Source organism: Colossoma macropomum, unplaced genomic scaffold, assembly GCF_904425465.1.
Source record: "Colossoma macropomum unplaced genomic scaffold, Colossoma_macropomum, whole genome shotgun sequence".
Taxonomy (NCBI): Eukaryota; Metazoa; Chordata; class Actinopteri; order Characiformes; family Serrasalmidae; genus Colossoma; species Colossoma macropomum.
Window position 1 is genome coordinate 40,675,507 of NW_023494793.1, and position 24,361 is coordinate 40,699,867.

Consider the following 24,361-nt stretch of genomic DNA (forward strand, 5'->3'; position numbering starts at 1 on the left):
TTATGTCAACTTGGCATTAGAGTTGACAAAAGCAACCTTAATGATTGACCACGCCTATTAGAAAAAGGCTTTACAAGTGCTTACGCAGGTTTAAGTCACTGAGTGAAGTCACTGATCACTATTCTGTGTGTTTGCGTGTTACAGAGGGTGGGTGAACTCACTGGAGCTGCAGTCGTCGATGTTGGTTTGGCAGTTCTTTCCGCTGTACCCAGCCTGGCACACGCACTCATAGCTGCCCTGCTTGTTCACACAACGAGCTCCGTTCTGACACGGACTCTTCCGGCATTCATCCACATCCTCTGTACACTGGGCGCCTGCATGAATTACATACGCAAAATGTAAAAACGTCTGAGCACCTCCAGTCACAATGTGCAGAAGTGTGTTCTCTGTACAGGATGTAGTAACTTATGTTCACTTAGAAAATAAACAAAACACGTCATTTGACCAAGGCCTCTCTTTTGCATATAACTGTGAGTGTGTGTGTGTGTGTGTGTGTATGTGTATATATATATCTCCATTTTTATCATTATTTTTCAGTTTTTTGACGTAATTTCAAAATGCCTTTTGCCCTTTACATTGTGTATGAATTTCATGATGAATGGACCAAAAGAAACGGCCCAAAATTACTTGTACAAAACCCTGGTTCCATTGACTTACATTAAAAGTGGAGTAGGATTTTTCCCTCTCCTGTGAAGTTATCATTTTGGAGATACGAGGTTTCGTTCTGACAGCAGTGATATACATACATACCTCCAAAATAGTAAGTTCACGAGAGCGTGCAAAAATGTTCTTTATTTTTAATGTAAGTCGATGGAAAGAGATTTTGGTGCATTTCTATTGGTCCATTTATCATGAATCATTTCACACAATGTAAAGAACAGCTGCTTTACTCAAATGATGTAGATGTACATGTCTTTCTTTGGACAGCGATATATATCTATGTATATCTACATATATCTATATATCTATATATCTAAATATATATATATATAAATATACACACACACACACGCACACATGGGATACACTATTACATATAGGTACATATATATATATAAAAATACATCTGGGATAGAAGCTGGAGGAGCATGATTTAATATTCTAATCCAATAGACTCACCCTGCCAGCCAATGGGACACCTGCAGGTGTAGGAGGTGTAATCGAGTGATGGCTGACAAACACCTCCTCTCTTACACGGCTGAGACGCACACGGGACCAACTCTTCCTCACAGTACCTCCCTGTATATGCGTGTTGGAAAAGGGAGTGTGTGAGTGAGCGAGACAGGAGCACTACAGCTCTAAAGATACAGCATCAAAACATTTGTAACAATGAACGGTTAATACGTCCTTCTGTTTCTTCCCACTTTTAGTGATCAAAACTAGACATCTGGGTGCATTCCATCAAAGTAATGTGGGCGGGGCTTCTGTTATTCATGCACACTCAAATGACTGGGTTTTTTTTTACTGAAGAGCTTTTAAATTCTAGGGAGTTGTGATTTTGGTGTTTAGAGGGCACGGCAGGCACTAAAAAAGCTGCAGTACAGTACACTGTACAGTGCTACTTCAGTATGTGCAAATAATTTGTCTCCAGAATTTTCTTAGTAACATATTTTAAGCTTAAAGTCGGATTTCTGAATATTAACCTGTTCACCACGCACAGTTAAACCTTTTAAACCTCTCAGGAAGAGAGAGAGAAAGCATGTGTGATTTACCTGTGTAAGGTAAAGTGCAGTGGCAGGTGTAGCCATTGACTTCATCAGAGCAGGTGCCTTGATTTAAACAGGGGTTTGAGGCACACTCATCAATATTTCTCTCACAGTTCTTACCTAAAAAAGAGAGAGAGAAGCTGATTAGTTGAAGGAACTGTACTGGAATTTTTGTAGTCACTCACTCACAGATACACAGTGCCCCATATGTATTATGTGCGCATATATACATATATATATATTTTTGTATGTTCCCCCCAAATATGTTAAATTAAAAAATAAGACCCTAACTTCAACCACAGGAACAAAAAAGTTTCTTTTTATAAAGAAAGTAAAAGTTTGGTAAAAGTCAGGAGCATTTTGTTGATCCTGATTTTACTACTAAGTCAGGACATCCTTGTCCTGAAAATGTAGAAACACATAAACACAAACACACACTCACCATCAAATCCTCGTACGCAACTGCAGGTGTAGCTGTTCAGGCCATCCTTGCAGGCTCCTCCATGCTGGCAGGGGTTGGACTCGCACTCATTCTTCTCCAGCTCACAGTTCTGACCCTCAAATCCAGCTTTACACTCACAGCGGTACCTGTTCAGTGGAAAGTATGAGGGTATGAAGCAACAGAAAACTTTTTTATCAGAGCTTTTTAACCAGTTTTATCATATTTTCGCAGTACCGCACTAACAATAAACAACATTATTTATTTTGAGCATTGATATCATTGCAGAATGAGTTCATACTGTCCCATCACTATTTACAGTATAAATATCTACGTACCCATCCTGCTCCTCCACACACTCTCCGTGTCTGCAGGGCTGGGAGGCACAGTGGTCCACCCCGGAGTGGCACAACAGTCCGTGAGTGCCCACTGGACACTGGCACTGAAACCCATTCAGCTTATCCACACACGTCCCACCACTGAGACACGGGTTAGAGTCACATTCATTTATCTCCACACTGCAGCGGTCACCTGACAGAGAGACAGACAGGTGGAGAGGGGAAGAGAGGGAGGGAGGGAGAGGGAGGAGGGAGAGAGTGAGGGAAAGAGGGAGAGGGAGGAGAGAGAAAGAGAGAGAGAGATAGGAAGCAAGAAAGAGAGGAAAGAGAGAGAGAGAGGGAGGGAGAGATTGAGGGAGGGAGGGAGGGAGGGAGGGAGGGAGACATGGGAGGGAGAGAGAGGGAAACATGGGAGAGCGAGGGAGGAGAGAGAGAGAGGTGGAGAGGGGAAGAGAGGGAGGGAGGGAGAAAGACAGAGAAAGAGGGAGAGATGAGATAGAGGGAGGAAGAGAGAGTGAGGAAGGGATGGAGAGGGGACAGGGAGGGAGAAAGACCGAGAGAGGGAGAAGAGAGAGAGAGTGAAAGAGAGGGAGAGAGGAAGCAAGGAAGGGAGGGAGGGAGGGAGAGGGAGGAGAGAGAGAGCGAGGGAAAGAGGGAGAGGGAGGAGAGAGAAAGAGAAAGAGAGAGAGAGACAGGCAGCGAGGAAGGGAGAGGGGACAGGGAGGGAGACATAGGAGAGAGAGAGAGAGAGAGAGAGAATGAAAAAGAGAATGAAATGAAAAAAGAATGAAAGAGCGAGAAAAAGAAAAAGGGAGGGAGGGTAAGAGCAAAAGAGGGTATTTAAGAAGACAGAGAGAGAAATTCATTAGATTGTTCACACATTAGTTCACCAAGACTATGAATGGAATGAACGGAATACATGCTATGAATAAAATGTGAAAAATATATGCACTCCTTGTGTATGTATGTGTGTACATACCTGTGTAGCCAGGCTCACACGCACACTTGTACTCATTAATGCCGTCCTCACATGAGCCATGCAGACAGGGGCTACTGGCACAGTCATCGTAGTTGATCTCACAGTTCACACCTAGAAAAAGGCGAGAAGGCGTAAATCCCCTCGAGCACTCAGGCAAGCAGAGAGACCTGAACAGCCTGTTTCAGGCTTTACACTCATAGGAGGTTGTTTCATCAGGCTGTCACAGCATCATAACTCATTTGTTTTATTTTTATTTATATTTTTTTTAACACAATTTCTTCTTCTTTCATCGTGAGAACGTTTCATGAATAGATTACATATTATATTAAAACAGAAGAACATTTCTAGGAAAGTTATAGCACAATAGTGAGTAACTACAATGATTATTTAGGCTTACTCATAGCAAAGCCCATCAGTCTGTTTAATCCGCTGCAGATTGTTTCAAATGAATCATCTACACTTATGATTATACTATATCTGCACAAGTATGTTTTTTGGCACTAATTTAGTTTAGCTAATTGGTTTTAAACTACAAGTTTAAGATTATTCTGGGTATTTAGTGGCTAAAATAAATACCCAGAATAATCTTGAACTTGCAGTTTAAAACCACACATTATATCGCTGTTGTCGGAAGAAAACCTCGTATCTCCAAAATGGTAACTTTACAGGAGAAGGAAAAAACTTACTTTACTTTTAATGTAAGTCAATGGAACCAGACATTTTCCCAAGTCATTTTGGGCCGTTTCTTTAGGTCCATTTATCATGGCATTTACACGCAATGTAAAGACCAACAGGCACTTTCAAAATATGTCAAAAACTGAAAAATGATAAAAATTAAGATATGAGGTTTGTCGTCCAACAGCAGTGATATGCTTATACTAATACTAATACTGAAAATGTTTAAGGAGGTTCATTCTATTCAATGCGCTCAATGTCCACCAGAGGGTGTAGTACACTTTGCTGGGTGCTGGTGGAGAGTGAGAGACTGACTGCCAGTAACTGAACTCCCTAACTCTCTCTTTCTACCTCTATCTTCAGGCTGCTTTCACGTCTCAGTGATACAAATCAAACTGAGCACAGACACTTAAAGCAGTAGTTTGGCCCAAACTGAAATGAAAGCTGTTTCCTCCCAGCCTCAAATGTCACGGCTGGGGTCCAAAGTTTGCTTCTAAGGCCCAATCCCATTTCTTCTTTTTACCCCTACCCCTTGTTTTTGAGTTACAATTTGCCCCTTGGAACTGAGTTAGAAGGGGTAGTGGTTGAAATCTTCCCTATGAAATGAGACCCTCAAACAAAAAGAGCATTACTTCATTAACAGCTACCAGCGCTGCTCTGTAGGCGACCCTGCCAGTCTGCAGTGACAGCAGAGGAGGGTAAAGTTCAGCTCCTCACTGCTGGGCTTTAGTTACATTTAGGGAATCATATAGTTGGTTACCACATCATGTGAAATGTTCTAAGTGCCAACTGTCAATATTTCTTACTGCTATTTTGCTAAGCAAAGTTCATGATAAGCTTTATTGTGACATATCTTAGTCATGACACAGGCTATATGTAGTGCTGCAAGTTAGTCAGTGACCCGGTTATCTTTTGTCAGAGTAACCCACAGAGTCAGCCGCTGTTCCACACTGTTCCGCTTTAGCCAAAAGGTGTTTTTTTTTTTTTAATAAATTTAGAATTAGAGATGTGGCTTCACCAGACAACTTCAAGACATCAACAAGTCTTGGCTAGTTAAGGTGGAAATTACGTACATTTGATTTCTGGCCAAACTACCACTTTACAGAGACAAGCTTCCAAAGCAGCGTGTGTTTATGTAAATGTGTATCCCATGACTTACCGGCTGTGCCGGGCAGGCAGTTGCACTGGTATTCATTAACAAGGTCAATGCACCGTCCTCCATTCTGGCAGGGGTCACTGTGGCACTCCTTAATCTGCTCGCTGCAGATACGACCCATATACCCTGAGTAACAGTCGCACGTGAATGTGGCGATTCCGTCTTTGCACGTACCGTGATGGCAGGGCTTCGGGTGACAGTCATCGATGTTCTCATTACACAGAGTGCCTGTAAAACCTGGAGGGAGGGAGGACGGGGGGATGAAGGGATGTGAGAGAAAGAGAACATATACACTGTCTACTTCAAAACAAAGAATGATCATTTTTAATGATGTTGGCTGAAGATCAGATCTACTCTGTCTATATAACCTTATTTGTTTAGACATAAAAGACAAACTGAGCCTAGATCAGTACGTTTACTCTGACAGGTTAGATAAACATACATCTTCAATAAGCACGGAGACTTGTGCAGCATGTGACAAAGGATTAAAATGTGGTTTGTACCATTCTAGAACAGTTCAATATAGTGCTTCGTGTGGTTCTAGAACTGTACTGTACTGCGGTTTGTATGCTTCTAGGGTCAGTGGTGGGTTATGATTCTAAAATAATTCTGTACAGCAGTCTGCATAATTATAGAACAGTTCTGTATAGTGGTTTGTACGATTCTAGAACAGTTCTATATAGTGCTTTGTACGGTTCTAGAACTGTACTGCACTGCGGTTTGTATGCTTCTAGGGACAGTGGTTGGCAACGATTCTAGAATAACTCTGTACAGCAATTCGTATAATTATAGAACAGTTCTGTCAGTGGTTTGGAATATTCTAGAACAGTTCTCAGCTCTCATGCTTCTAGAGACAGGGGTTCATATAATTCCAGAACATCTCTGTATAGTGGACTGTATGATTCCAGAATGACTCTGTATAGTGCTTTGTATTGTTCTAGAATAGTTCTACATCGTGGTTTGTATGGTTCTCACATATTTCTGCACAGAAGTTCGTATAATTACAAAACAGTTCTGTACAGTGGTTTGGAGGATTCTAGAAGAGTTCCACACAGCGCTTTGTAGGATTTTAGAACTGTATTGGATTTTGCATGCTTCTAGAGGCAGGGGTTTGTATAATTCTAGAACATCTCTGTATAGTGGACTGTATCATTCCAGAATGACTCGGTGTGGTGCTTTTTATTGTTCTAGAAAAGTTCTACATAGTGGTTTGTATGGTTCTCACATATTTCTGTACAGAGTATAGTACAGAGTATGTTCGTATAACTACGAAACAGTTCTGTACAGTGGTTTGTATATCTATAGAACAGTGCTGCACAGTGGTTTGGAGGATTCTAGAACAGTTCTATACAGCGCTTTGTAGGATTTTAGAACTGTATTGGATTTTGCATGCTTCTAGAGGCAGGGGTTTGTTTAATTCTAGAACAATTCTATATAGTGGACTGTATGATTCCAGAATGGTTCTACACAGTGCATTGTATTATTCTAGAACAGTTCTATATAGTGCTTTGTATGGTTCTAGAACTAAACTGCACAGCAGTTTGTATGCTTCTACGGACAGCGGTTGGTTATGATTCTAGACTAATTCTGTCCAGTGATCTGTATGATTGTCACATGTTTCTGTACAGTGATTTGTATATTTCTAGAACAGTTCTGTACAGTGGTTCGGAGGATTCTAGTACAGCTGTTTGTACAATTCGGGAACAGTTCTATAAGCACTTTGTAAGATGCTGTAACTGCATTTCGCATGCTTCGAGAGACAGGGGTCTGTATGCTTCTAAAACAATTCTGTATAGCAGATTCCATGATTCCAGAAAGGTTCTATATAGTGCTTTGTACTATTATAGAACAGTTATATATAGTGGCTTGCATGAACCTAGAAAGGTTCTATAAAGTGATTCATATGGTTCTAGAACTGTATTGCATTGCAGTCGGCATGCTTCTAGAGACAGTGGTTTGTGTCTTCCTAGAACAGTTCTACATAGTAGTTGAATGATTCTAGAACAGAAGTGATTTTAGAACTGTATGGTACCATGCTGTGTTTCTGTATGCAGAGACAGAGTGGTTTATATGATTCTGGAACATTTCTGTACAGCAGTTTGTATAATTCTGTTTTATATATGTGTGTTTACATATAAAACATTCTGTATGTAATTCTAGAACAGTTCTGTACAGTTTCGCACAGTCGTGTGTGTGTGTAGTTCTGGAGATCTGTACCTTCTGCACATTCGCACTCGTAGCCGTTGGGCCGGTCAATACATTTGGCCCCATTCTGACACGGAGTGCTGGCACATTCATCAACATCCACCTGACACGTCTCTCCGCTGAAGCCTAATAAACATACACACAAATGCATGCACGTGTGAAAAAAGCGCAGTATGAACATGAATAAAGGCGTGTCAGTCTGCTGAGAGAACAACAGCAGCCATACTTTTTCTGGACAGTCTGCTGTAGATAGTCTATGGAGCATGTTAGCAACATCAGCCATCCATCCAAGAGATATATAAGCTCATAAATAAACAAATAAATAAGGCTCATTTTTGCGTGTTCCTACATTCTTTGTGCCTCATAGCAAAATTAAGCAAAACAGCAACAGGTGTGGTGGTATGCAGCCATGTAAATGTTGCCATGGTGACAGTATAACTGGCATATCAGTGGCGTTCCTGCCTACATGCAGGGCAGTGGTGTTATCCACTATGTAGTAATATGCTATAAATGCATTAACACATGGATGTTTTTCAAACATCTTTAATTTTGTACATGAATAGTTTATTGTTAACTTTATATCAAGGTTTATATCAAGATAATGGTTCAGGATAAAACATGGTGATTTATTAATTAGCTGATCACCAGCTAACATCTCCAAGTGATCTGCAGGGGACTATAAAACACCACAAAAAAGGAAGGTTAAGTACACATGATCTGCTTTGCTCTACTGCACCGCAATCATAAAGCTGGTGTTTTTAACTTCAGTGACAGATTAAAAAAAGAAGTGTGGTACAGAGACGTGTGCAAACGTTGCTCACCATGAGGGCATTCGCAGACGAAGCGGCTGACCTGGTCTATGCACTTGCCGTTGTTGAGGCATGGTGAACTGGCACATTCATTGACATCAGTCTCACAGTGGGAACCCTCAAAGCCTGGGGAAACAACAGGGTTGGGTGGTTAATGTGGATGTGAAACTGATATGAAATAATTTTCATAAGTGCATTAATTCCATCAGATTTTAATGTGCTCTATACACACGCAAGCGGTCATTATGTGCATCACAAGAAAAAAACGTTTATTGCAGAGACAGAACTTTGCACACTGTCAGCGTCCACTGGAGTTAAACTCAAGCAGACATGAAAACTCATGCAAAAAAAAAAAAAAACCTTTACTACTATATTACATATATACATGTATTACATATATACAGTGTGCCCATCAAGACGAGTTGTTGGGAACCAAAGATTGCGATGTAATTTTTAGGTCATCTCCATTTTTATATATGTCTCCATTTTTGTCATTTTTCAGATTTTGGCATAATTTAAAAGTACCTGCTGCTCTTTACATTGTGTGTAAATTTCATGATAAATGGACCAAAAGAAACGGCCCAAAATGACTTGGAAACAAGTCTGGTTCCATTGACTTACATTAAAAGTAAAGTACGTTTTTTCCTTCTCTTGTAAAGTTATTATTTTGGAGATACGAGGTTCCGACAGCAGCGATATATTTCAGAGGAAAACTAAAATGTGGCTGATTGCAATCAACACAAACCTTTTTTTCACCCACTACTTAAAAGCCATCAAAGAAAGAATTCTAAATATGAGAAAACGAAACCAAGTTCTCCACATGGCGGTAACACTTTACTGTAGGGTGCTGTTCATAAGGCTACATGACACCTACATAAGTACCACACAGAAATACTATAAATAAATGTTTATTCCAACAAGTGTCATTTGCTATAAAGGTTACATTTGCCAGTTCCAATCAAAGTTAGCTAAAGTAGCCTTTATGACAAATGACATCTACTGGAATAAGCATTTATAAACATTTGTGTAAGGTTTTGTCAGTGGTCATGGAAAGCTTAGGCAGGTGTCATGTAGCCTTATGAACAGTACCCTAGAGTAAAGTGTTACCAATATAGCTCTCTTCTCTTGTGTATCTCTGGTCTGATTGGCTGATTATTGAAAAAGAGCAATCATTAGCTGCAGCCCTAATATCCTCATTTATGTGAGTATAATATTATGATGGAAAATAATATGATGTGTGTGATTACCTGGCATGCAGATGCAGGTGTAGTCTCCTATCTGGTCCAGGCAGGTCGCGTCGTTCTGACAGGGGTTTGATCCACATTCGTTCACGTCCTGCTCGCACCGTGGGCCGGTGTACCCGCGCACACACTGACAGGTGAACGAGCCCTCCGTGTTCACACACAGACCGCCGTGCTCACACGGGTTCGGCCCTGACAAACACAAGAGAAAGTTAATCTCTAATGACGGCACTATTAATTTTATTATTATTTAAGGTATTATTTTTATTACATATATTAATTAAATGATAAATACAATACAATTGTTTTTTTATTTATAGTAAATTCTTGTCAACTTATTTACTTATTTTATTGGGAACGCAACAATATTGTAATTTTTCACGTATGTATCGGTCAATGCAGATACTGATGCATTTATATTTACATTTATGGCGTTTGGCAGACGCTCTTATCCAGAGCGACTTACACTTTGATCATTTTATACAGGTAGGTGAAGGTAGTGTTTGGAGTCTAGCCCAAGGACTCTTATTGGTATAGTGTAGGGTGCTTGCCCAGGTGGGGACTGAACCCCAGTCTACAGCATGGAAGGCAGAGGTGGCACTTCTACAGGGTTGTAAATGCAGTGAAATAAATAAAATAAAATAAAATAAATTAAATAAAATAAGTCAAATCCAGACATTTTAGTTCAGTAACCCAGTGAACATTCTGCTCTTTAAGAGTACAATAAATACACCTTCAAATATCAGCCTGAAATATCAGTCAAACCAATCGGTCTGATGCCAATATTTTTTTTTTATTGTAAATATTTGCAGATCGATGCCGATATGACTGCGATATTACCATGTATCCCTGCTATATACATTAACTCACAATGTTAAACAGCTTTTCTTACTCAGCTACAGTTCTTCATCATTCTGAACATTTGTGAAAGTTCTAATATAATTATCTGAAACCTGTGCAGTTGCAAGTGGCTTGGGATATTATTACTATACTTTTTTCTGCAACAAAACTGGTTATTTATCATTAAAAACTGTGAATCGAAGCGACTAAGCGGTCATTTTTGAACAGTAGTGTGGAAATATACTCCAGCAGCTCAGAGATAACGATGACTGCTGAGTGAGGTCTGTTTGCGTGATTGATTAGTGATTATGTGGAGATTATCATGGAAATCCCCAGCGGAGGAAGTCCGTCTCTCTGAATCTCTCACCTTCATCTCTGACTGAGAGTTTAACAGGAAGGACACAGATACCTCACAGTGCACAGAGCTTCAGATAAATACAGAGAAGAGGGAGGAGGGAGGGAGAGAGAGAGAGAGGGAAGGAGAGAGAGAGAGAGAGAGAGAGAGAAGGAGAGAGAGAGAGAGAGAGAAACAAGGAGAAAAGTGGAGAAAGTGAGACAATGAGAGAGAGAGAGAGACAAACAGCAGGAAAGGGAGAGAGTGAGAGAGGGAGGGAGAGGGGACAGGGAGGGAGGGAGGGAGGGAGGGAGACGAGAGAAAGAGAGAGAGGAGAGAGCAGGAGAGAGGGAGGAAGAACAGGAGAGAGGGAGGGAAGGAGAAAGCAGGAGAGAGGGAGGGAGGGAGAGAGCAGGAAAGAGGGAGGGAAGGAGGGAGGGAGGGAGAGAGGTGGAAAAGAGAGAGAAAAGAAGAGCGTGGAGAGAGGATGGAGAGGAAAGAACAAAGGAGAGCGAGAGAGAAAATAATAGCGAAAGAGAGAGATTGCTAATTTTATAATGCTTTGGAAAGTCTGTAACTAAATGTGACCAGACAAATAAAGCTTTTCAAATTTAGTTAAAGGAGAGAGAAAGAAAGGGAGAGAAAGAAAGGAAGAAAGAGAGACGGAGACTCTGCTCTCACCAATTGTGCACTCGTTGATGTCATCATTGCAGGTGGGGCCTTTGTAGCCGGAGGCACAGTTGCAGTTGAATTTGCCGTTGACGGGATTGGTGTCGCACTGCGATCCGGCCCTGCAGGGGTTACTAATGCACGCATCCTCAATGTGACACAGCAAACCTGCATCAGGAAAACACACACAAGACACTGAGTCACTCAGGGTCACAGTACAGTCTGAGATCACAGTCTCGGCTCTTTCGCATCCGGGGAAACATTAACGGAGAAAAAATAACCACTTAGTTAGATTTTAAACAGCCTGGAACACTAAAATGACTTAAGCTGTCGTAGGTAAGAAGCCTGTCTGGAATTCTAGCCAGTAAAACCAAGAACAGCCACTGGAACAGCGAGGGTATTAAAGGGGCATTCCACCTTAATTTCTAAATTTCTATGTAATTACATCATTAAGATGTGCCCAAAGCAATTTAGAGCAGTTTGATGTGAAACGCTCTGATCCAGGGACTCTTGTCAAGCCAGAACTGGTGAGAGGAACCAGACCATCTCTAAGTTTAATGACTCCAAAAGCTCCCTCACCGACAAGAAATGGTTACAAAAGCAATGCCCGATTCCTGAAACACTGGCTGTGTTTACATGTGAAGATTTTTGCCAATCCGATTAAATACATTCTGATTATAGATTAAGACTGAGGTGTTTATTCTCACTCTACTCAACAATCTGATGGAAAGTCTCCGTTTACATCCACACTACAAGTAACCTGATCCGAAATGACACGCATGCGTAGAGAACCACTTAGCATAGATGTTACTATGACAACGAGAGTCCAGTCAAAGTGAGACGAGCTTTCAGCTGGCGTGCTTGTGTTTTTAATTAAAAATCAAAATTATGGCAGAAATATGTACTTCTTAGGTACTTATTAAAGAAGGCTGAGAGGAAGACGTCGTGTTCCGAGACACATAAGCTGGACGTCCGTCCCACCGCCGTCTTTTAAAGATCAGAGCATAAACTTCGTCTCCTCTGCAGACTTTTTCTGCTCCGCCATGTTGAGCATTATAAACTTTCACTATGACGTGACAAACATGATCAGAACGTACTCAAACTTTTCGATAGGGAATGTAATCAGATACAGACGTTTACACGGATATTATTCTTCTATTTAACGGCGTATTTACAGGATTACCCACCTCGTTCAATTAGGTATTCCGAATGGCCTCAATCGGACTAGTCTATTCCGACTGAGGTGTGTACACGGACGTATTCTATTCAGAATAAGCTATTAGTCAGATTATTAAGAGGTTATTAGGCTGCATGTAAACGTGGCTACTGTTTTACAACAGTTTTGAGATAAAGCTTTGGCTTAAAATGTATTTTGGCAACGGATACACGCAGTAAAGTGCATTCAGGATGTTCTAAAGCACAACAGTGTTTAGAGAAAATGCATCATTATTGACATTTTACTAATAGGTCTGAGACAAGTTACTGGACTAAAATTTCTTTTTTAATTAATATTTTTTTTAAATACATTTTTTTTTAATTCAGTGGAATGCTCACTCACCAGTTTTCCCGAAAGGGCAGCTGCAAAAGAAGGAGGCGACGCGGTCCACACAGGTCGACCCAGCGGTGCAGGGTTTAGCTGCGCAGTCGTCAATGTTCTCGGAGCAGTCCAGCCCGCTCCAGCCATTCACGCATACACAAGTGTAGCTGCCATGCAGGTTACTGCAGGTTCCCCCGTTCTGACAGGTGTTTGGCTGCAGGCGACACTCGTCCACATCATCTGTGCAATACTGACCTGAGGGGAGCACAGGTGGGATGGAGGTTTAAAAACTGAGGGTCTTCTACGATGTGCTGACTTCACCATGATTTGGTGTGATTATTTTGGTATGAATCTGAATTATATTTATATATAATAATGCAATGAACACATAAAATAGACTAGAGGAACCAGGGGTGTCTGCTCCAAATGAACTGCCCTCCGGGGATTATATTTATAACTGAATCTGAACTTCAACTTGATCTTATCTGGAAAGGATCAATGTGGTTGCACCCATGATCAACTGTTTTAAGACTGAACTGATAAGAAAAGTGCAATCAGGTGTGATTCAGCTCGTCTGGAAAGAAAACATGCAGCCACACCAGCCTTTTGCGGATAAGACTGATCCCAGTAACAGAACATCAAAAACCAACAAAACAAAAAATACATTTAATAATAATAATAATAATAAAAATAACAACACATTTTTAATTTTACTTTATTATTATTATTTTTTTTTTATTTTATTGAAGATTTTTACAATTTAGTGCACACGTGTCAGGCTCCAGTCCGCGTGGGCCGTAACACTGCAGACTTCAGCACATTGCCTCATTAAACACACCTGATTCAGCTCATCAGCTCATTGGCAAAGTCTTTATGAACTGAATTCAGAGCGTTAGATGAGGGTAAACGTAAACATCCGCAGCACTTTGACCCGGTTGGTCCCCAGATTGACATGCCTGATCTAGTGGTTCCCAACTCTCCCCCTGGGGATCGACCTTCCTGCACGTTTTACGTCTAACCCGAAACTAACACACTTCCTACAGCTAATCAAGGATTTCTGAAGGCAAAAGTCAGATTCTGACTATGAGTCTGCAGGAAGTTAGATCTCCAGCAGTGGCCGGAGGTCATTTATTTTCAAGAAGTGTTAGTAATTTCCAGCGACAGGAGGCAGCGCGAACGTTGCTGACGCAAAGTGGGCGGAGTCAGCGACGCAACCAAGTTGATGGTTGATGAACGTTCAGACGAGCGCAGAGCAGGCTATAGTAAAACGTTTTTAATGTAGGGAGAATCCGTAATCGAAGTACAAGCAGTCGAGGGTCGGTACACACGAAATCAAAACAGAGTCCAAAAGGGTAAGGCGAAAGTCATAAACACAAAAACAGGCAGAATATCAAAAACCGGAAAGTCAATACACAAAAACAAGGCACAGGTAATGCACAGGGATGTAACAATACTTCGCAAAGACAAAACATGGTAGACAAACATTTATAGTCCTTGAAACAGATGTAAACAATCAATATTCAGGTGAGCGTGAACGTTGGTAGGCGGATGGCTGAGAGTTCCTGATCATGTGACCTCACAGTGAATTCTGGGAGTTGCAGTGAGGGATGTCGGTCTCTGCTACAGAAGGCATGACATTATGCAAATAAGGAGCGAAGCGTTGTGGTGATTACCAATAGGAATTGAACGCTGAGCAGCGTAGTACGCGCTTTATCTCTGTGAAACAGTAGGCTCTGTTTCGATTCCTAGCTAACTGTTCCTACTACAGGTGGAATAATGGCGGCAGTGCCTTCATCGCAAATAGACAATAATCGCAAAGACCAAATACTGTTTTCCTCACAAACTGACTGCACAGACACAGGGATTAAATAAAAATAAGCACACAAGCGATTTCTCACCAGGATTTTTAATTTTAGCAGGAACGCATCTGATTTGCGCTTAGCGTCAGTGAAGCCATGGCAACCAACGGTCAGTCTGAGTTCGCCCAAAGGCGATGAGCGATCAACGGCAGGGTAATTCTAACCTTCCAGCATTGACGCAGTTAAGGTGCCTCATTCAGATCAATATGACACAGTGCATCTATTCACTCCCCTCCTTCACTAAGACGCACACTGTTACAGTTTTACTGAAGGAGTATCGAACTGCAGCACTGTGGTTTTCATGGCTTACTTAGTCTGTTACTTTGAAAGTAGCCTAAGTTAACTGGCCCAGGAAAGAGCTAAAGCTCAAGCCCATGTGAGATTAAGGAAACATAAACGTGGTTGATGGGCTGGAAATTATGCACAGGCATGCTCAAGAAACAATGTTTACCAGAGTCATCTAGGCTAAGAGAAACTGGCTGCGGTCCTGAAGAGCCACAGAGCAGGGTTAGTATTGCCCCTGCTCAAACACGCTGGATTTAACTTATCTGCAAATAACCAAGCCCGTTATGACGAGCCGTACGAGGTGTGGAACAAGGGGAGCGCTGAACTAAACTGTGCAGTGGAGGGGGATAAACTCTGTTTTGCAGACATGAGCAAGTGAAAAGAACTATATGTGAAAACACCCTAAAATTGCCCATTTGCTTGAACTGGACACCTGGCATCTTTTTTTGTTTTGTTTTTGTGGCGCAGTCCCATAGATCACTGTTGGGGAGGAGGTGGGAGCACACATTATGTTGCAGTGCATGTTGGGTACTGTAGTGCAGTTCAAGCTGAAATGGGGTAATATTAATAGAAAATTACAATAATTTTGTTGGCCGAATAGGACTGTGGGCCTTGTGTTTCACACCTGTGTTTTACACTATAACATCCAGGAAGCAGTGACTTGTGAGCTGTGACATCCTCACTGAGTCATTTCAGGGGTACGGCAGAGAAAAAAGCCCCTCTAGCTCATGTTAAACACTGGAAACATTTCAGTACAGCATCAAAAGACAAAAATATCAAAATTAAATCAAAAAAACAAAACGTCAGCAGCAGATTAAAGAGACATGAAATATAAAAACAACGGAAATTCTTTAGCTCAGAATAAAGAAATAAACCTGAAAGCGTGTCGTTACACCTGTGCTGGTCATGAGCAACAGATAAACAACGCAGCCGATTTCAAGGTAACAAAATAAGCTGCAACAGCCCACTGTTTATACTCGGCTTTGTATTTAAAAGTAAGTATCTGATGAGAACAAATTCAGTTTTATTTCAGACAGGAAACCTTCACTGTACCTGCACACTGTAGGAGCTTACCTGTCCACTCAGGAGGACACTGGCAGTTATACGTGTTCACGCCATCCATACACGTTCCTCCATTCTGACAATTATGAACCAGACAGTCATCAATATTCACCTCGCAGTTAGTGCCATTAAAACCTGAGAGAGGGAGAGAGAGAGAGAGAGAGAGAGAGAGAGAGAGAGAGAGAGAGAAGAGAGAGAGCATGTGAGAGTGAGAGAGAGAGACAGAGAGAAAGTGAGCAAGAATGAGAGACAGGGTGAGAGGGAGAGAGAAGACACAGGGACAAAGGGAAAGAGAAAGAAGAGAGTGAATGAGAAAGAACAAGACAGCAAGAATGAAGAGAGTGTGAGAAAGAGGGAGCGAAAGAGAAGGGACACAGAGAGAGTGAGAAAGAAAGACATGAGAGTGAGAGAGAAAAAAGAGACAGGGTGAGAGAGGGAGAGTAAGAGGGAGAGAGAGAGTGAGAGAGGGAGAGAAAGAGAAGAGACACAAAGAGAGTGAGAGAAAGATGAGAGAGAGAGCATATGAGAGTGAGAGAGAGAGACAAAGGGAAAGTGAGCAAGAAAGAGAGACAGGGTGAGAGAGGGAGAGAAAGAGGGAGACAGAAGATACAGAGACAAAGGGAGAGAGAAAGAAGAGAGCGAATGAGAAAGAACAAGACAGCAAGAAAGAAGAGGGAGTGAGAAAGCGGGACAGAAAGAGAAGAGACACAAAGAGAGTGAGAGAAAGAAAGAAGAGAGAGCATATGAGATTGAGAGAGAGACAGAGAGAGAGACAGGGTAGAGAGGGAGAGAGAAGAAGACAGATAAAGAAAGTGGGAGAGAAAGAAGAGAGTGCATGAGGAAGAAAAAGACAGAGCAAGGAAGAGAGTGCAAGAGAGAGAAAGAAGAGAGAGAGCATATGAATGTGAGAGAGACAGAAAGCGAGAAAGAAAGAGAAACAGAATGAGAAGAAGACACATACAAACAAAGTGTGAGAGAAAGAAGAGAGTGAATGAGAACGAAAGAGACCAAGAAAGAAGAGAGTGAGAGAAAGAGGGAGAGACAAAGAGAGTGAGAGAGAGAGAGACAGACAGAAAGTGAGAAAAAAGAGAGATAGGGCGAGAGAGGAAGAAAGAAGAGAGTGAGACAAAGAGAGAGAAGGAACAGATCAATTACTATTCATTCATTAAAAATTACCATAAACAATAATAATTAATATAACTTGTTGTTTTGTTGTTGTTGTTCTGTTATTACTGTAATTATTAGAAAGAAATATTTATTTTATTATTTACTTAAACACAAATCCCTTAATCAGCTCCTGCTTTTCCACAACTCTATCCTTTCCTCTCTCCAACACAGAGACTGTAATGTGCAGCGTATCACGTTATTAAAAAGTAATCAGTGTCGTTTTTAATCACTGCAGCGCTCTGCTTTCCCACGGATCGTATTCTGGCCTCCGGGGCAGACGCTGGTCACGGCTTGCTGCGGTGCCGTGCCAACACACGCCCCTTTGAAGACGAAACTCAGAAGAGGAATTTCAACAGTTCCTGTATTTTAGCTCCAAAACGTAAAAAGTGACCCAGTCAGCACGAGAGCGGGAGATACAGGAGTGACGTCACGCGGCCACTTACAGAATCTGGGCAATGCTGGGATTTCTCGCTGTTCCTGACAGCGGTGCCAATCGTAACCTTTACACGGGGGTTTCAGAGTGACGGGATGCGTTTCCCTGATCTACTAACGCTGGGAGGTTCAGCACAGACAGGCCTGAACACAAGAAAGAACAATAAGTTTTCTCTGTTTTACTCATATTGGTTTCATTTCTGCAATTTCAAAACAAGCTTAAAGTTTAAGACTGAAGCAGACTCTTCCAGTCAATCATACTCGAACAGATTGAGCTTCACTGTTCACAAACATCCACAGTAAAAGCCCTTATATAATCACATAAACAACTGACACTCACGTTCAGTTCACTCTGGGCCTCTTCCCAGATCCACATTAAGCTTAAGTCTGGACTGAAAAGGCTTTCCCGACACTGAATCACACTTAGTATTATAATTTAGTCCAAGATTAGGTTTAATCTATATCCAGGACACTGGCTCTTTGTGCGTTTAATCCTCAACTGACATTAATCCCAGCAAAAATCCCCTTTTATGAGTTGGTTCCAAATAGATTATAAATACAATAACAATTCAAATGACACGATTACACTTTATCTAAACTCTCTTTCTTCTTTTAATATATATATGATGTCATTTTGGGCTGTTTTATTTAGTCCATTCTTCATGAAATTACACATATATATATATATATATATATATATATAATTTTACTCTTTTTTTTAGTTCTTTTTGCACTTAACATTTAGAATCTAGTTGGCAAAATATCAAGTCTCACTGCATTTACTAAAGGATGTTTAGTCTAAATTACCGGTTCCGACTACCCAAATCACTCCAGTTCAAATTATGGCTGCCCAGACTAAAAAACTCTTTAGTCCAAATTACAGCTGTCCCAACTAAACAAAATCTAGTTTTCACTCCAAATTATAACTGTCTAAACTAAAAAAAACACTCTTTAGTCCAAATAATAGTGGTCCCAACCACAAAAATCACTCTTTAGTCCAAATTATTGCTACCATGACTACAAAAATCACTGTGTAGTCCACGTTACTGTGTATTCTCAAGTAAAAAAAAAACAACTACACCAAATTATACATGCCCAAACTAAAAAAACCCTCTTTAGTCCAAGTCATGTTCCAACCACAAGTCACTCTTTAGGCCAAATTACTGCTGTCTTGACAACAAAAATCACTCTTTAATCCAGGGTATAGCTGTCCCAACCATAAAAGTCACTCTTTAGGCCAAATTATTGCTGTCTTGACTACAAAAACCACAAAAAAGTTAGAACTGTCCCAACTGTAAAAAAATACTCCTTACTCCAAATTACAGCTGTCCAAACTACAAAAAAGCACTCTTTTACTCCAAATTATAGCTGTCCCAACTACAAATCACTCTTTAGTCCAAGTTATAGCTGTCCCAACCACAAAAGTCAGTCTTTAGTCCAAATAATTGCTGTCTTGACTACAAAAATCACTCTTTAGTCCAAATTACACCTGGCCCAACTACAAAAAAGTTTGACGACATTGCCTAGCCCTTCCTACCCTCACCTCTCTACCTCATTTCCCTTCTTTTCTCACTAGCCTCCAACTTCCCTCCCTTCCTCTGTCTCAGGGATGTCCCCTGATGTGTGGTTCTGAACAGGAACTGGTTATAAATGAGTAGAAACCAGAGTACTAATAAGGCTGAAGTAAGGGGAGGGGGCTCAGTCTGAGTTTCTTTTTACGCTAAACAGGAAGATGAACTAATACTGCTGGAATAATTAGTGTGCCTCAAAGTACTTATGAGATGAAAAGTGCCTGATCAGCACGCAGTGTTTCCATCTGTAGCCTGAAAGCTATTCTAACGTTAGCTCAGCGAGGGGCTGCAGACCTACAATGGCTGTGTTTACATGCAAAGATGTTTGCCAATCTGATTAAACATATTCTGGTTGTAGATTAAGACTGAGGTGTTTATATGCTCACTCTACTCAACAATCTGATGAAAATCTCCATTTGCATCCAAGTAATCCGAGAGTCCAGTCAGAGTGAGACGAGCAGCAGTGAGCAGCGCTTGTGTTTTGAATTGCTTTAAAATGATGTCAGACTCAGGAAAACGTCCTTCACATGTCCTTATTAAAGAAGGCCGAGAGGAAGACGTCATGTTCTGAGACACATAAGCTGGACGTCCGTCCCACCGCCGTCTTTTAAAGATCAGAGCATAAACTTCGTCTCCTCTGCAGACCAGTTTCCGCTCCGCCATGCTGAACGGTATAAACTTTCACTATGACGTGACGAACATGATCAGAACGGACTTAAACTTTCCGATAGGGAACGTAATCAGATACAGGCGTTTACACGGATATTATTCTTCTATTTAACAGATTATTTACAGGATTAACCACCTCGTTCAATTGGACAGAAATGGTATTCTGAATGGCCTCAATCATACTAGTCTATTCCGAATGAGGTGTACACACATTGGACGCATCCTATTCCGATTAAGCTATTAGTCGGATTACTAACGGATTATTAAGATGCATGTAAACGTGGCTGGTGCCACACACACCACAACTTACCGGTACTCAAATGTAGATCATAAAAACTTTTATTTGACATTCATCATTTTGAAATACTGTCATAATTCTGAAATACGGCAGTATATCTGTGGTATCATGGCATCACACCACCTGCAGCAATAACCGATACGCAGATGATAGCCAATAAGAGTGGTAGTCTCATTTTAATCCTATTGACACCTATCTCTCACTTCTCCTCTCCACAGACAGAGCTCACCTGGTAGGCAGTGGCACCAGTATGTGGTGTCTGAGGTCTGTCTGCAGGTTCCTCCATTCATGCAGGGTGATGGAGAGCAGGGCACGTATGGGCTCTCGCAGTTTCGCCCCGTAAAGCCCGGCGCGCAGCTGCACTGGTATGACCCCGGCACGTTCACGCACTGCCCGTCGTTCCGGCAAATCGTCGGGTTCTCCTCACATTCGTCTGTGTCGTTAAGGCAGCGGTCTCCATGGTAACCTGGTGGACAGGAGCAGGAGAACTTTCCAGCAGGGAGTGCGGTGCAGGTGCCTCTGTTAGCACACGGAGAGGATACACAACTGTCCTCATTCTCACATCGTGAACCTAAGAGAGAGAGAGTAAGAGAGAGAGAGTTAGAGAGAGAGTAAGAGAGAGAGAGAGAGAGAGAGAGACAAAGAGAGAGAGAGAGATGCTAATTATTTCATGTGGAAACACAACACAGTATCGTGCAAAGGTCTTGGACACCTACGCAGACTGTTCAAGACCATTTATCTGGGTAATAAATGGGATATTTGCCAGTAAACACATAACACTAAAATGCAAAAGTTATTTTCATAAAAGTAAACTTGATGATGTTCTCCTTGATGTCGAGAGAGAGGGAAGGAAGAGAGAGAGAAAGAAAGGGAGAAAGAGAGGGGACGAGAGAGAGGGAGAGTGAGGGAGGGAGAAAGAGAGGGAACGACAGATACTGAAGGAGGGAGAAGCAAGAGAGGGGGAGGAAGAGAGGGAAAGGAATAGAGGGAGAGAGAGAGAGAGAGACAGAGACAGAGAGAGAGGGAAGAAGGGGGATAGAAGGAGGGAGGGGGTTAGAAGGAGGGAGGGAGGGATGGGGATAGAATGAGGAAGGTTTAGAGGGGTGGCAGGAGGGAGGGAGGGGATAGAGAGAGAGAGAGAGAGAGAGAGAGAGAGAGAGAGAGAGGTGGGGGCTATAGTACCTGTCCAGCCGGGGGCGCAGCGGCAGGCGTATCGGTCGCGCGGCAGGACAGTGCAGGTGCCTCCGTTGGTGCAGGGGTTGTTGGGGTAGCAGGTGGAGTTTATCTGGGTTCCACAGCGCAGCCCGTTAAAGCCCAGAGGACACACACAGCTCGCTCGCTCCTGCCCCTCGATCCTGTTCACTGTGCAGTTCCCTCCGTTCAGACAGTGATGCGGCCCACACAGGTGACAGTATTCACCCAGGTAACCTGGAGCACACCTGTACACACAAACACACACATAATCTGAGTCTGCGCTCCTCACACACGACTCGATTCTCTCTCTAACTGTCGACTCAGACTGACCCAAAACTCTGCAGACTACAGCCGACCAGCTCAGACTCGGCCAGTCTGAGAATCTGGGCTAAAATCAGGGTAAAAGTCATGTAGTGTTATCCCGGCTTAAGCAGCTGCTTGGCCGTTGCTATGGAATCCCGGGTGGTTGCTAAGGTGTTGCCTGGCTGTTGCTATGGAATCCCAGGTGGTTGCTAAGGTGTTGCCTGGCTGTTATGGAATCCCAGGTGGTTGCTGAAGAGCTGCTTTAAAAGAATAATATTTGATCGAACGCTGTGATCAGAACATGTGATCAGTCCTGAAAACACAAGCATACTACTCCCATATAAGCTCTACTATTCCTGGATAGTTTTGTGGTTCTAGCTTGAAAATTGCGAGCTGTGAAAACGAAAAAACAAAGGAAAAAAGTGGAACAACGAGGAACAGTAACTTGGCTTTTGCCTTCTAATTTATTTCCTTATACTGTGTTACAGTCTGAAAACATCAAATTGAATCGTGTCAATATCGTCCAGCACTAAGAAGCGCATACTTCACAAGGGTAAAGCTGGGTTCTGCAACTGGGACATAGGTTTGAATCCTAGCGATGCCACAGCTGCACATGAGCAGAATCAAAGGAGAACTGCCCTCAACTAGTTCCCTTCTGCCTTTGACACAGTGATGCTGGCCAAAATGAAAGTAACGCCTAGGTCACAAAAGGAGAACTGAAAGTTAGCATCCAGGCCCTATCAGCTGTGCTTTGGTGCTGCATCGGCTTTCATGTTGGTAGCTACTATGCACGAACAAAGTGTTACAAATTTAACTACACAGCGCATCTCTGAGGCTTCGACCACATAACCAGGCAAAAGGGATGCAAATTTGATATATATATTTGCCTTAATGTGACACAGATCTGATGTTTCCAGAGACACAAATCTGACCTTTTCAAACGAGATCTAAGGCATTTTCATATGTGGTCCTGGATCGGATGTGTATTCGTGACCAGCTCACTTGGGGTAGCCTAGTGGTAGGAGAAGTGAGCCATTAACCGGAAGGCTGTGGGTTCAAATCTCGTGACTAGCTAGGTATACCTGGTTGGGCCCTTGTGCAAGGCACTCAACCCCCCACTGCCCCAGTGCGTGTGCCATCATTCAGCGTTAACGTGGCAGCAGCGCCAAACCTGAAGCCAGTAAACGGCGGAAAAGCACCATAACTGACCCTTTTTACCTTCGTCTAGCTCTGATAATGAACAGCTGCAAGGTTTTTAGAGCTAATAATCTTTACAGTGAAGGCTTGTTCTGCTGGTTAGTTTGTCTGCTGATCATGATGCACATGACTCATTCACGTGAGACTACTTATTAGGATGTGGATCATTTCAGGACGCAGGTTAATTCAGGTAAAAATAAAATAATCCTCCTTTACAGTAAAATAAAGCTCTGCTGATCGTTCAACACAGTTTAACAGTAAATGGTCTTAAATGCTGGAGTTAATGTAGAACTGCTAATTCACCCTTTAACCTTGAAGATCAGCGCAGACTGATGGTCACCATAGCAATGCAGACAACAATCCTGCCTAGCTAGTAGCTAACGAAACGGCAAAGAGAAAGATTTAAGATGAACATCGATAATTTGGAGATGAATGGACTTATTTGTGTTTATAATCACTCCAGCTGGTTTCCTGATACGTTTAATCTGCAACGTGAAACTGAAAAATACTAAAAAGTCACGAAGCTGAATTCGCTTCTCATTCGCCAGCTTCTTGTTCAAATTTTCCCGTTCCACCTTAAATGGTAGAGCAGTTACATTCTTCATTTAAGGTGGAACAAGAAAATTCGAACGAGAAGCTGGCGAATGAGAAGCGAATTCAGCCTCGTAAAATATCAAACGTTGACACATTTTACAAGAAACTGCTCTACTTTTGAAAAAGTTTCCTGCCGGAGATGCGAGAAAAGCAGCTATAGCTGAGCTAAAGCTTAAAGCAGAGCAAAGTAAGTGTTTTTTGTTTATAATTTTTAGTCTATACTAGTACATCAGCATATACTGAGACATGTTTACAGCCAAGATGGTAAAATGGACATAAAATGCTGTGGCTCCCAAGGTGGTTTGATTTTTGCGGTAAACACAAAACGGCTCTTCTTAACATGTGGGTTGTGACCCCTAACCTACACTAATGTGAATCACCATGTTAAGAAGATCAAACACAGCCTGATATACCTTGTACTAAAGTAAAAGCGCACTGGTGAACCAATAAAAGGGGATGATGAAAGGATGGTCTACAGATATGACCAATATCACTTACTTTTATTGGTCAGGATGCTTACAGCACACAGAATAACACTGACTGACAGCTCAGTCGCCTACTGCAGCCTTCTTCGACACCACAATAAGTGGAGCACAAATCACTTCCACTTTATCTGGTTTTAAATCTCTAAATGGCTTTAAAGCACCTGAGTCCCTTCACTGACTGTTTGCCTATATGTTCCAACACATGATTTCAGATCTGCAGATTCTAAGCAAATTACAGAAAATGTGGATGTTTGCATAGAAGTGCTTGGATGATGACGGTGCTTTGTGCTCCTTCTTGCATAATAATGGTTGAAAAC

General features: G+C 41.9%; 1 protein-coding gene across 1 annotated transcript in view; it reads right to left on the reverse strand.

Moving 5' to 3' along the window:
- Positions 1–24,361, reverse strand: part of notch2 (notch receptor 2) — a 102,986-nt gene that overhangs the window by 23,041 nt on the left and 55,584 nt on the right. The window contains exons 3-17 of the mRNA XM_036579548.1: positions 21,454–21,710; positions 20,501–20,842; positions 16,147–16,269; positions 12,950–13,183; positions 11,404–11,559; positions 9,555–9,740; positions 8,320–8,433; positions 7,511–7,624; positions 5,297–5,530; positions 3,463–3,573; positions 2,484–2,676; positions 2,149–2,294; positions 1,713–1,826; positions 1,120–1,239; positions 162–314 (exon numbers count right to left, since the gene is read on the reverse strand). Coding sequence (XP_036435441.1) covers positions 162–314; positions 1,120–1,239; positions 1,713–1,826; positions 2,149–2,294; positions 2,484–2,676; positions 3,463–3,573; positions 5,297–5,530; positions 7,511–7,624; positions 8,320–8,433; positions 9,555–9,740; positions 11,404–11,559; positions 12,950–13,183; positions 16,147–16,269; positions 20,501–20,842; positions 21,454–21,710 — 2,597 coding nt within the window. The remainder of the gene's footprint in view (positions 1–161; positions 315–1,119; positions 1,240–1,712; positions 1,827–2,148; positions 2,295–2,483; positions 2,677–3,462; positions 3,574–5,296; positions 5,531–7,510; positions 7,625–8,319; positions 8,434–9,554; positions 9,741–11,403; positions 11,560–12,949; positions 13,184–16,146; positions 16,270–20,500; positions 20,843–21,453; positions 21,711–24,361) is intronic.